The sequence below is a fragment of the Etheostoma spectabile genome, chromosome 13 (assembly GCF_008692095.1).
Source record: "Etheostoma spectabile isolate EspeVRDwgs_2016 chromosome 13, UIUC_Espe_1.0, whole genome shotgun sequence".
In the NCBI taxonomy this organism is placed as follows: Eukaryota; Metazoa; Chordata; class Actinopteri; order Perciformes; family Percidae; genus Etheostoma; species Etheostoma spectabile.
Window position 1 is genome coordinate 29,435,130 of NC_045745.1, and position 14,286 is coordinate 29,449,415.

Genomic DNA, 14,286 nt, shown 5'->3' on the forward strand with positions numbered 1-14,286 from the left:
GTGTTTCCATAACTAGACGCTCAGAGACAGACACCATTCATTTGGTTGATGGTGATTGGGTTTGTGTTATTTCTTATAAATGATGATACAGAAAAAAAAACATGTGAAGTAAATATTGTAAATGTTGAATTTATAATAAACCAATTCACATTTTAAAATGTCATATTATATCAAATAGCCAAATAAAGGTGGACACTGCCAGCATTAGTCATTATGCTGTAAATCTTATCACGTAACCATGTGAGGCTTGGTAAGCAGAAAACACAGGAAGATTCAAAACTGCAAGGCATATCATAATAGTTTACATTTATATTCCATCAGGCAGATTTTTTTTATTAAAGGTCAGTTATTTCATGGATCCAGGATACTATGCATCCTGATAAAGTTCCCTTGGCCTTTGGAATTAAAATACCCCCCACATTGCCAATCTCTATGTATGGTGAAGGGTATGTGATGATGTGGGGTTATTTTAATTCCAAAGGCCAAGGGAGCTTTATCAGGATGCATAGTATCCTGGATCCATGAAATAACTGGCTTTTAATAATAAAAATCTGTCTGACTCTATGGGAATTTAACATAGAGGTGTGTATACTTATGCCCCCTGTATTTTAAGGAATATCATTTATTTATTTACGATCCATTATTCATTCACAAAGATAATTGGTCTCCTTAAAGGTTGTTTTTTCCATAATCTTTTTAATTAAGGCGTTAGAGCAATTTTCATAAGATTGTTTTTTTTTAGTCCTCTGTTTAGTCAAATTTAGCATGGGTTCCTAAACATAAGCACTGTATAGCACCCTGCTGGCTTAACAATATAGGCTTCACATAAGTGCCTTATTAAAAAAGTTGTCTAAAATAGGAAATAGCATAAACGTAAGTGGAAGTTGAACGGAAAATGAAGTTCCATACAATATAGTGATAGTGTTGTCTGAAGTTGAATAACACATTACGCTGTGTACTGTAATTTGTTCACAGCCATTTTACTATACATTTTCAGGAAAATATGGATTGCAACATTTTCTGTCAGTAAGCTATTTGTTGTACTTTAACCTCAACCATATTTAATAGTTTTTTTTATTAGACACAAATTGAACAATCAACATCTAAACATGCAGTTGTGTTCCATGAGCTGGAGTAACCACTCCCACTTCTACCAAAAATAATAATTTCATAGGATATTATCACATTCTTTCACACATATGATTTTGTTGGCATAGTAATTTTTTACATTCAACAGATACCAGAAACCAGGAAAATCAAAAATTGACAGCAGGTGTGTCTCGCGGATACCAAGACTGTGTGATTAACAGTTATAGGTAGTAGTACTATGCATTGATGGATCTTGTTATTATAACAACATACAGTGCATCCAAATATTAATCATCAGATGTGCTGTAGATCTTGAAACTCTCACTAGTTAACACCATTACTCTGAAATTAGAGTAGGAGTCAGGGTTTCCTGAGTCTGGTTGAGAAGATCCCTCACACATGACTGAAACAAAAGGCACTTTCAGCGCTTTGTTTGCACCAGGTTAAGCTCTTATTTCTGACTGTGTTCAATATGTGCCGCTTCCCCTTTAGACACTTATCTGGGCTGTTAAAAAGAAAAAAAAAACAGAACTTTGTTTTTGTCTCTCCCGTAAATGTATTGGTGTGTTTTACCTTCAGTTTTTGGAACCATTTTGTTCCATTAGTTTGTAATCTGTCTTTACTCATTGCTAATTGCGTGTGCAGTTATAGTTATAATAATAACAATAATAACTTTTGTTTATAAAACGCCTTTCAAGAAACCCAAGGATACAGAAGTAGAGGTGGTAGGCTGTGGTGAACAGAATCAGAATCAGAATCAGAAATACTTTATTGATCCCCAAAGGGAAACCTTGTGTTGCAGTTGCGCAAATAGTATAAATACCAGAGTAGAAATATAAATAAAGAAATATAAGGAGTGTGGATATGTACGGTATTTACATAGGTAACAGGTGGTGTTTCAGGAGTTTTTTGTTTTTTTTAATGTCCAGGGATGTAGCATTCCGGATATCTGCAGGGAGGGTGTTCCAGAGGGATGGGGCTGCAGCACTAAAGGCTCTGTCTCCAACGGCACAGAGTCTGGTGTGGGGAATGGAGAGCAGGCCAGGGTGGGGGGGCATGGATGGAGGAGGTCGGAGAAGCACTGGTGGGCCAGGTCATGGAGCTACTTGTAGGAAAGAAGGAGGATGTTCTATGTGATGCGGGACTTAATTGGGAGCCAGTGAAGGTGGATGAGGGTTGGAGTGATGTGCGGTGTGGGCACCACCACCACCACCACCTCGCTACAGCAAAACATTTCTGTAGAGTCCTTTTATTGAAGAAAACACCTTTCCCGGCACACTGGCAAAAGCTGGAGATCTAAGAGGCTGGGAGATGTATTTTCCCGTGTGCTGTGCCCTGAGGGAGAATTGTATTCAGATGACAGTTGGTTCCCACCAGTTTATTATGACATGAGAGGAAATCCTGCGACTTCCTCAGTTTTAAGCTGAACTGGTATAAAATCTAGTACACCACGTCAGGTCTCCTCTTTGTTTTTTTTGCAAGTATGGCTTTTTTTTTTTTTTTACATTCAATCTTTGTTGCATAATATATATATAGGCTATGTGTATAATGTTGAAGGAACCACTATACCCTTAGTATTTTAAATGAGGTACTGTACATTTGATGGAATGGCGCCTGTAAGAATCAGTTTCTTTTTTGTCTTGAGTTCTGTGTTACTGTGTCATAACCAATCAAACAGGTTTCCCGTATCACCTGGTGGTATCAGCGCAGTTTTTAGAAAGCATCAAATGTTCCTCCAAAAACAATTTGATCAACATGATCAAGCAAGCCTAACAAGAACAGGCATGTGGATTTCTCACACACGTTTTCACTACATCGCATGACGTCTACAAACATACTGCATACCGTGGTTGTCATGGTTTCGAACGTAGGCTACTATGACACAATACAATGAAACCTCTCAGATTGATACCCACTGCCGCTCTCTGAGTCATCATATGAGACACAGGAAGTAAGACATAAATGTTTGGGACTTGTCACAAGTTTGTTGACCAGTCAGATGACTCATCTGAAACAAAAAGCAAAACAGAAATTGAATAGAACATTTACATGTGTTGATTCTGCTTCACGGGGTGTGTCCATTCTGGGTCAGCCGTCTCAGACCTATTCAACAATGTCTCCCTCTTGAATCCTAATTCAGTGACACAATTAACTGACGTGTGATGTGGATGCCTTTAATGATGTTGACTTCCACAGTAAATGTTAATTTAGGCTGGATCATGCATCTCTGTGGGAAATGTAATTTCATGGAATGATTCACACTATTATCAAACAGATTTTTCCCAGGGAACTAATAAGAGGAAGCCTCATCTGACTGTCACTGAAGTTACTACCTACCTGAACTATCTGGGCCCAAACCTTCTTTGATAGTTGGAGTCATAATTCTTTCTTTGATCAAATATTTTCCAATTAAGATTTAACCTCGCCATTTGACACTTTGGAGTTGATGTCACCGTAATGACTCACTGTAATCGATATTACCCGAGTGACACACTGGGTATGTGCTATCTCACTCGGAGTTGGAAGGAACCTGGCTTAACAGGAGGATTCCTTTTTAGAGTAGCCTGAAAAATAGTAAAAAAATATGGCTTTAATTAACAACCTGAAAAATATTTTAACTATAGCTTTAATTGGACATGTGTCCCAGTTTGTAGCAACCGTGAATCTCTGGAGAAGGGACAAAAGGTTACATGAGGGGGAAAAAACAATACTAATAACTAATAACATAATTCTGAAATGCCGTGCTGCCATCTGGTGGTTAATGGGAATATTGCTCAAAGCAACAACAAAAAAAACATGCAGCCATTTTAGCTCTTAGAGGCTGTAATTAAATATGATGGTTACTCATTATGTTCAAAAAGACCAGTCAACCATGTGTGAGGACAACTTTGAGTAGATTTCTAAAATGATCTATGTAACTCTGAACTCAGGTTTTAAAAAATAGACTCCTGTATACATCATGAGACTACATTGGCGAAAACAATGGAAGTTGTTTCATTAATTCAATTGTACTTTTCTTTGCATTTTTGAAGCATTATTATCTGTGTTTTACCAATGTTTAATCATTTGCAAATTTGATAGAATTACGAATATTGCAAGAGCAAACACATGCTTTTCTTCCAATCAGCAGAATTCCCACATGAGAGACAGTGGAGGATAAAACAGTTGTCTGTGTGCTATCAATATGAACTGTAGTTTCCAAATATACATGAATTTAACAGTATTCCTGCCATGAAGTGCTTGAAATGATCACTTCTTAAAATTTATATAAAACAAAGAAGCATTTTATTAATGTAAGCACATCATTTTATTTCTGATCATTCTAATGTTATTGCCTTTTATTTAGTTTTTATATGTCATACATTGGGCTATATTATTTCCATTTTTATCTTGTGTTGCTGTAATTGTCTGATTATAGTACACCGTACAGTCCTGGAATGTTTTTCTTCCTGTTTCAACCACGGAAAGCACTTTGTAACTGTTTTATAGATTATTTTATTTATATGAGCATTATATACATGCAGGTCATTGGCAGGAACACCGTGTCATTTAGAACTCGACAACCATTGTCTTTTGCTTACACAACGTGGCATCTCTGTAAAATGTTTCACCGTGTCTGCTTTATAGATACTCTCTCCATTTCTGTCTCTGTACTGTTAACCAATCAAATAATGATTTATACAAAATATTTTGCTTGGCAACATTTGTTTCTGTAGTTTCTCTTAGCATGATGAAATACCAAATGACAGTTGTTCATTATCTTATCATTAGCAGTTGTCTTGCTTTGAGAGCAATTTTTCCTAGCAACTATTGATACCGAAACATCATTTTCATATTTGTTACCTTCACTTACACATGCACTTCTGCTGACTTCGTTAATCGCTTTATGATTGTTTACCACCCATCTGATGCGGTGTTATTCACATCATTAATATCAATGAAAGAGCCGTTGATTGTGTGTTGGGAGAAGACATTCAGTGCTCGGAAAAAACATAATTAAATGCAACTCATGCACATAAAACCTCCAAGGTTGTGATATTCCCACGTTTGTTCAGATTTAGCATGTAAGATGCCTATAACGGAAACATGCGCACGCTGAGGGTAATTGGTTCCTCCAGCTATCGTGAGAACTATATTTGGTTTAATGCCTTAATCCTTATTTGCCGCATTAAGAAACATAATGCTCCATTCAGTCTGTGTGCCGACTGCTCTTCTCTGTGTGGGTTTACTGAGAATAATCTTATATGAATGCACGAGTCATGCTTCCATGAGATTTGAGATGTCCCAGTAAAGCACAGGGAGGATCAGAGGAGGAACGAGGGCTGTCTGACCCTGACTGAGGTCACGTCTCAAAGGCGAACTCGTTGTGAGAGTCAGCGACAGCCCAGAGCGCACAATAATCTGCCACATCAGATGCGGCTCAACTTCAACTTGTTCTAGAGTATGACTTGTAGTTTAATTATCCCAGTCTGTGGGGCATGAGCCATTATCCATTTACCACGGTCATCACGGCGAGGTTGTAATGTCTAATTGACTGCTGGATTTTGAACTGGAAGTAATTGCAACTATTCATCCATCTGTTGTTTTGATTAAATAATCCCTGTTCTTTGAAAGGACAGAAGACTCTTCAGTAGATCAGACAGATGTTAGTCTGTTAATCTCAGACCAGATGTTTTCATATATTATGCCACGTGCATGTGTTGTAAAATATGTAATTTGAGTTGTCACTGTTACCTTGCTGTGCATGAAATTACCTGACAGATGACCTACCAGGATTTTTATTACTACAATAAAGCTTTAATGTTGTGGATGATAGCTAGATGTAAAGATGGGTGTAATACGGAAAGACAGTTGTGAACTGACATGGGCCGTATTTCAGTCCACTTGTTTTTAAGAGGATGGCACAATTCCCAAGATTGTGGTCAGTGCAATTAGTTTTAATAAATAAGACTAATACATGAGATGGTGAGCTCCTTCTTACTGTAGCTCTCTCTCAGCGAGCCTGTGTCTCTATAACAGGCTAGATTGGTTTTATAGGCTTTTACTTTTGTTTGTCGAGAGTCAAACAAGCTTTTGGATGCAGTTCTTGACGTCGCTGCAAGACACTTGAAACCCTGTAAAATAAACCTCTACTGTTCCACAAGTACTGGTAGACAGCACACTACACTCACTTCACATAAATACCCCAGTAAAAAGGATGGGAAAGAATAAATCAGGGGGTTTCCGTCATTGCCATGGTTTAGCGCATGTTAATAGAGAAAAAATGGGAGAAACCCCATAAGAAGGGACCCCCCTCTTGAGTTGATAGCTGTATGGCAGTAGGCAGCGTGACTAAGAAGCCCATCTGCCCATATTAATTACGCATGACACTATATAATGATTATCATTACAAATGATTGCTTCCTGTACCGAGATAGGGACGTGTTGAGTCTAATTTGGCTTAAAGACTGGAAGCAGAGGGAAACTGCTGGCCCAGCTTTGTCAAAACTGAATAACTAACGCCAATGTGCATGTTGCACATTCTTCAACACGTCCCCTGCTGGAACACACTCACTTTGTTGTGTACCGTCAGGATTTAGAGGGTACTCTCTGTCTTAAGAAAAGCACATCTGCTCCCTTGATCAAACTGAGTAGAAAAAACAAAAGGTCCACACCAACTACGTGTGGATTCTTTTTTTAACTCATGTTATGAAGAAGAGCTAACCCACTTGAGCTCCTTTTACGAGTTATTATCTACCGAAACATCTCTTTATTTACTATAATACATTAAAAGATTGTTTTGGATTAGGCTTTAGGTAAATATCACAATGCAGAGGAGATGGGAGTTCTTCCCTGAGGCATACGTTGTATTATTAAAGAAAGCATTGATGGTAAAGAAAGTATAACAACTAAAATAAGACTATGACTGTTAAAGGTGACTTATTATTTTTTTCTTTTTTTTTTTACTTTGTTTTATTACTTTATTTTCTTTGATATGTAGGCTATATTTAATCTGACCTCTCCGCTGTTGGGAACCGCATCTCTATAAAACAGCTTTTCAAATATGTCCTGTTGCTTGGATTTGGCACATTGTTGTTGGAACATCCCAATGCAGTATGGCATGGCATGTCATGACATGTCATTTAGCTGATGCTTTTATCCAACGTGACTTACATTTGCCATATATGTCAGCGGTCACACGACTCTGGAACAACTAGGGGTTAAGTGTCTTGTTCATGGACACATTGGTTGATTGACTCCACCCCCGGCGTGTCATAGAATCACGATTGAAAAGGGGCGTAAATGAACAGATCCCTCCTGGTGTCACTTTTCCATCACTGGCGAATGGAGCTGGCGCCGATTGGTCCAGTGGGAAAGGGGCTTCTTTCTTTTTTTAAGGGCTTTGAAAACATTTTCTAAATCAGTTTCTTGCTATGAGCAATGGGTCTTATAAACATAAAATCTTCTGCCAAAGTTAGATCAGTTTGTTTTCTCACATTACTGATATTGTATTAGTGTTTTTCTTTTTTCCGGGGTGTGACTCAGTAAAAGAAAGGTTCTGCCAATCAAGAGAGACAAGTGAATGACGGGATGATCAATGTTTATATGTGATAATTGCAGAAAATCATTTGTGGTTATCCTCTACAGGGAGATTTGTGATGGAGGGGCACTGGTGGTGGCAGTGGCTGGTGACTCTGATGAGGCTGAGCTGGAGCTAATGGAGCTGAGGAATCTATTTATGTGCACATGAAAGCAGCATGAATGTACTATAGGCAGAGAAAATATGTTATTTAAACAGAGGCAGCAGCAGATTTTTCACTTCAGTTCCTCTTTTCCTCTTAGCTCTTGTCGCTGCTTCCTCCAGTTTGTCTGGCACTCCTCTCCTGGACCCAGCATCGTTGAGGTATTTAGGGACATGTTATTTGCACGCCACATGGAAGATAAACAATAAGCCCGAATAAACACGGATGCGTCAGTCTTCCTGTAAACTAGCGTCTTAATCTCCACCTGCAGCTGGACCACATTCACGCTGACACCGCTACCCCGACGGCTGATCTTAGGCCGACCGGCAGCCATTATCATTACAAACAGACCTTCACTTCATAATTAAATCAAGCAGTTTTTTATTTTTGTTTTTTAAGGAAAATGAATACAAGAACAAGACCAAGTAAAAGGTATGATCCTTTTGTCATATTCATTTTATCTAAATTTGACTGGAGGGAGGTGTAGTCATTGTTGTAAATCAAGTTAATTTATAGAGCACATTTAAACAACAGACGCTGACCAAAGTGCTTTACAATGAGATGAAATAAAACACATGACCCTAAGTGAACTTATCGACAGGTTCACTCTCCCCCATCCAGACTTCCCTTCCTCCTCTTGTGCGGTAAAGGGTTTTTCTTTTTCTGAACTGGAAGCCTCTTCATCGGCCCCCCTCTTCTGGGTGGAGCTGGACCGGGCCTTGTTGTGTTGCTCAGTACTTCTAAAGGGGAAAATAAAGGTAAGGGGGGTTGAATGTTCACCATGATAAGCTCAATACAATTTGACCCTGCATCTAAATTGTTAAATTATTCCCGTCAAATATCTCCCATGTCAAATCTTAATGAGCAATTCTGGAAACCGGTCCATTTTATGATTCCATCATAAGTCATCAAAATGTTATCTTACAGAAGAAAAGACCTTAATTGATCCCAAGGGTGCGTCGTAGGTGAGCTTACCTTTCAGCTCTTTTTCCAGTTTTACACTCCTTTTTGCTCGGGAGCGGATGTCTGATGTCATGGACACATCCTCGTCATCCCTCTTCCTTTTAGGCAGACGGGAATTCTTTAGGCTGATTTGTGCATCTTTCTCTGCTGCGTCCAGGCCTTCACTCCTCCCTTTTTTTACTGGACTTCTATGTTGATCAGAAAATAGTTTAAATCTCTTCCATCTTAAAGCAATTTTTTGACATCTTGGGAAATAGGCTTAGCTTAGCATAGACAGGAAGCAGGGCGAAACACCCAACCGGGCTGTCTCTGAACACCACAAATCTACCTACCACCACCTTTAAATCTCACAAATAAACATGTTGAATTACTATTTTTAATCCTTACACAAACCATAATGTCAAAACAACAAGTTGTGGATTTGCATGCTGTAACATCCTGGATTTCCTCGCCTCCAGCGCCATTGTTAATACACATGAATTGAGGTGTCATTCGTCTTATATAACTCTAATCAAGAAAGCGAATAGAAGAATGTCAAACTATGCAGGGAGATGTTTCTAACACCCACCTGTTGCCACACTCTGAGTCCTCATCAGCACGACTTCTCTTCTTTGAAGGAGTGTTGTCCCCACTGATGACGGCGCTAGGGTGCTCCGTGGCAGCGCTGTCGGACGCGTCCTTCTTTGCCACATTCTTTCCACCACACAAGCTCTGATCCTGACACAAGCTCATCACCTCCACACACGTTTTCACACTGGAAAACAACCAATCACTGAGTCAAACTCACATGTATCTATGTCAGCACACAGATAATACAGACAGCATCTAAGCACACGCTTACTACCTGTGTGGGCTGATTTGTGCATCTGTCTCTGCATCCAGGACTTCCCTCCTCCTTTTCTTTGCTGTTCGTCTATCAAAAAAAAAAAGTCAGAACATTTTAAATTTAAATATCTTCAGCCTTAAAGCAATAGTTTTGACATTTGGGGAAATAGGCTCATTTGATCTCTTGCTGAGAGTGGATTAGCTCTGCTTAGCATAGACTGGAAGCAGGGCGACACAGCCAACCTGGCTGTCTCTAAAGTCCAGTATCAGCACCTCTAACTCTCACAAATAAACATATTGTATCTAATTTAATACATACACAAACCATAATGTCAAAACAACATGATGTGGTTTTAATTGGAGTTATGTGCTGTATCATCCTGGACTTCCTCGCTTCTAGCGGCAATGTTAATGCTCATAAATGAGAGAGGTTTTATTCTTCTTATCTAACTCTCAGCAAGAAAGTGAACAGTTTAATTTTCAAGAATGTCAAACTATTCCTCTAAAATATCAAATAATCAATGCAGGGAGATGTTTCCAACACCCACCTATTGCCACACTCTGAGTCCTCATTACTATCCCCTTTCCTTTTCTGCGGAGGAGTGTTTTCCCCACTGATGACGGTGCTCTGGAGGGAAGGTGCTGCCTCCTTGCTGCTTCGCCCAGCAGGGTGACCCTCGTCAGGGTGGCAGGCCGGGCAGGCAGTGCTGTCCGAGGCCTCCTCCTTCGCCACATTCTCATCACCACACACGCATGTTTTCACACTGGAAGACAACGGATCACTGAGTCAAACTCACATCTACCTATGTCAGCACCGAGAGAATACACACAGCATGGCAGCACACACTTACTGGAGGTGGCTCGTGGTTATAAACGGATGTTGAAGAATTTGGCTTGGTTTGATTCTTTGCAAAGCATCCATATCCAGTAGCTTTGTTAACAGGTCAGCAAAGCTCACCCTGTCACATTCCTGAGCGCTGGCATCTTGTGCTGAGAGGTTGGCAGGCACCTTGTGAAGGATCAGAAAAAAACAAAACGGTAAGAAAATGTCCTCATGTTTAAATTCTAAAACCATGCTTTCCAGAACAGACAGCCTACCTTCGTAACATCACTTAGGCTTTTAATTGTGCATGGGGTGAAGGTATAGTGCCTCTTTTCAAGTGAAGACTAAAGAGTAGACAAGTTTTAGTTAGGTCATTTGTTGCAAATGCAGTGACAGACGTAGGCAAAGACAGATATAAACACAGCTCAATAACGGCCAAATGATATTACCATAAATGTCCAAAAAGGGGGGTTCCAAATGTGGTATTTTGGGCGAAAGTACTGTCTTGTGTACATGCCGTCATTCAGAATACGGTCCGGTGCCTTTCCGACTATGAGGTTGATATGCCTCATCTGTGGGCACAATGTTGCATCATACTTTGAGATACATTTTGTCAGGTTTCACAAGAGAAATCATTCCAAAGGTAAGCATGCTGATCTTTGGTGATTCAGGGTCTCTACCTTAAAATGTTTGTCTTATTAAAATATTGTACCCTAAAAAGAATGAGGGGAAAATGCAGTAAAATAGGGCTAATCTCCTGCTATAGTCACCATTACCATATCATAGCTATCACAGCCAGGAAAGAGGACCGTGCCCATAAGCATTTCGGCCGCAATGCAGCCCAGAGACCACACGTCAATGGCCTCGTCGAAGGGAGCTCCCAGCAGGATCTCTGGAGCTCTTTAGACAAGCAGAAGAAACACAAACACATTATTGTGGTTATAAAGACTGACTTAAACTCCTACTCACTATCTATACCTAACAGCCAGTTTCTGAAATGTACAATGGTCAGTATGTGAGCCTGACTAAAAAACTGAGATGCCAGAGTGCAGGTTTTTTATTTCTTTGATATCGTGTGTGGCACAGCTGTCCCAGACATGCTGTGAATCACGTACCTGTACCACCGGGTCTGAAGAGTGGCACCTGTCCAGTTTTCTGGATGGTTGAGGGCTAAGCCAAAGTCAATGACCTTAACTCGCAATGGCTGCCGTACACGGTCCACCATCATAATGTTATCAGGCTTCAGATCTGAATGAGCGAAGCCTGTGCTCTTCAGAAAGTCCAAAGCGGTAGCCAGCTAAAATCATGAACAACAGTAAAAATAAATCAATTACTGCAGATTGGGGACTGCTTGTTTTAGAGACATTATATGGCTTAATGTACTGCAAAAACATGTCCTCAGTTATTTTGGACATGCTATTTTAATATCCTGATCAACACTTGCAATGTAAGAAGAAAGATGCATTTTGATGGAAGTTGCAGCTAGGATTTTGACAAGAACGCTTTTCTGTTTTAGACCCTACAATACAATTTGTGTTACTACAAAAAAAAAAAACCTGTTGCACAATGGGGCGGACATCGGTCAACCCAAGAGACTTGGAAGGGCTCATCTGCAGGAATTCTGTCAGGCTTATGTCCAGTTCCTCGAACTCGAGATAATAACGCCCCTCAAAGGTGAAGGAGTCATGCCATTTGACAATGTTGAATTGATCTGAGCCGAGCTCTTTTAGAATACGAAGGATCGACGCCTGGGGAATGAATGAGATGTTAGAGAGAGATTTGATGTGAATGCAATGTGATTTTGAATTATTATAAAAGGAAAATGTTGTTAAACATCATTTGTGTTGCACCTCTTCTTTTGCCTCCTCAATGAACGCCTTGTTTTTGTAGATTTTTAAAGCCACCATTTCATTGGTAGCTACCTTCCTGCACTGGGTGACCGCTCCAAAGGAGCCACAACCCAGGAGATCCTGCACCTCGTACTGGGAGGAAGAGGAGGAGATCAGTTCTCCTACAAAGACCTGAAAGTCCATGGTGCCAGATGAAATCTGTTGTTGATTTATTATTACACCTGAGAGCAGAGTAGAACATGGAGAGTTTGAATTTGAACATGGAGAAACAAAGCTGTATATTATTTGTATATTAGGAGTGTCTTATTTTCAGCAGATCTAAATCTAATCTGTTTTATTGTATTTTAGTATTTATTATTTTTATCTATTTTTTTATCTTTTTAAACCAGATGCTCTTATTTAGTTTTTACAATATTTTACATTAATTGTTTTGTATGTTTGAGTTTTCTGTGCAGCACTTTGGTAACTTTGTGTTTGTAAAATGTGCTATACAAATAAAGTGGATTGGATTGGATTGGACAGAAATGTATAGGCAGAAAAATGTAACTTCTGACAGATTCAACTCATTTCTAAGAACGTATCTGCTCATACACTGTATTTGTATTATGCCTGTTATTTCTAAAATAAATCAAAATAAATCTGCAAGCTACATTAGTTGTGAACCAAGAGGAATCAAAAATGAAGTGGCTTTTTGTAAAAAACAAACAAAAACAACTTACCAGATGGCCAAAGATTACTTGATGTTAGTGATGTTTGGAATTGAATTTCAGTGTAAAATAACGGTCACAAGCTGAGAAAATTAGGGTTGTTTCAAGTTAACAAGCAATACAATGATCAGGGTTGTCTTCAAGTGGGAGGGTGTAATCACTGAAATGGCAAAGTTAAGTTAGACTATATGATTATCATTCTATTCCATAATTGTGTCATAATTGTGGAACACATTCCAGCCACAGCACCATTCCACAGCAGTTGTAATAAACATTCTATATGGCCCCAAGTTAATTTCCTGTTCCAGTGGATGTGAATGACAAGAAGTCAACCAGGGCCAGGCTATTTCCTAGCAATGGAATTCCATTGACTATGTCTATTTTAGGGTTTAATAAATAAATGCATAAATAAATAACAAACATGTACACTCAGTTACCCGATTATTAAGCACACCTTGCTGAATGCAGTCTAAACCACCAGTCCTGTAGATTCTACCTTCACCATAAGGTTCATACAGTTTTTGTTGATATTTAGGTAGATCTCAGTACTCAGCAATGGCAGTGTGTAAACACACTATGTAAAGTCCTGCATTCAAAATCCTATTCAAATAAAAGTAGGCTATAGTAGGGTCCTACTGGCATCAAAATATACTTAAAGTACCAATAGTAAAAGTAGGCCTAATCATTATGCAGCATGGACATTTTTTAGATTAATATATATTATATTATTGGATTTAAACTGTTGACCCAACTTGATTCTTAATGCTAATTTGCTATTAGGCCTATATATGTAGGCTAAACTTTAAAGCAATTTCCTTATTATTATATTATATTGTATTTTTGAAAGCAAACATGGCAATAAGCCCACAACACATTTTTTGATCAAAAATAACTTAAAAGAATATGGCAAGATGTTGAAATTGGACAATCCACCCACAACCTGAATTCAATGCATTGCAGGACAGTGGCAGGAGAGTTGAAACAAGTTTCGGGTCTTTCCCCTCCATTGATGGGGAAAGGTGTGCAGGCTGATATAAGAGGCTTCAGAAGTGAGAGAAGGGTTGTAAAACAACAATGGCCCACGACAGAGGAGTATGGTGAAAATACATATTTTTGAAACGTAACAGGCCTTACACGGTGACACGTTTTTTGAGTTGCTACCAGGCTGCTACTAGCTTACTTTAGCTAGTCTTTCAAATTGACAGGGACCCTAAGGAAGGAATGCACTCGGACTAGCTAGCTAGCTGGGGAAGCCAGCTAGCTAGCTGGGGAAGCCAGCTAGCTAGCTACATCGTCGTGAGCTCTTA

General features: G+C 39.2%; 1 protein-coding gene across 1 annotated transcript; it reads right to left on the reverse strand.

Moving 5' to 3' along the window:
* Positions 1-8,264: 8,264 nt before the first annotated feature.
* On the reverse strand, positions 8,265-13,169 carry LOC116700415 (homeodomain-interacting protein kinase 1). Its single transcript, XM_032533557.1, has 13 exons — positions 12,992-13,169; positions 12,273-12,493; positions 11,979-12,170; positions 11,538-11,719; positions 11,199-11,322; positions 10,872-10,994; positions 10,698-10,766; positions 10,451-10,608; positions 10,148-10,363; positions 9,619-9,687; positions 9,343-9,528; positions 8,787-8,962; positions 8,265-8,551 (listed from the first exon to the last, which is right to left on the reverse strand). Exons 2-13 carry the CDS (start codon positions 12,453-12,455, stop codon positions 8,415-8,417), a joined length of 1,815 nt encoding a protein of 604 aa, XP_032389448.1. The 5' UTR covers positions 12,456-12,493; positions 12,992-13,169; the 3' UTR covers positions 8,265-8,414.
* Positions 13,170-14,286: the final 1,117 nt, after the last annotated feature.

Bases quoted from the DNA above. Each gene is read 5' to 3' on its own strand.
- LOC116700415 (XM_032533557.1), bottom strand. From the start codon at position 12,455: ATGGACTTTCAGGTCTTTGTAGGAGAACTGATCTCCTCCTCTTCCTCC. The intron at 12,171-12,272 runs GTGCAACACAAA...TTCATTCCCCAG, and splicing joins TTGAGGAGGCAAAAGAAGAG to GCGTCGATCCTTCGTATTCT. The intron at 10,767-10,871 runs GTAATATCATTT...TCTACTCTTTAG, and splicing joins CCCCTTTTTGGACATTTATG to TCTTCACTTGAAAAGAGGCA.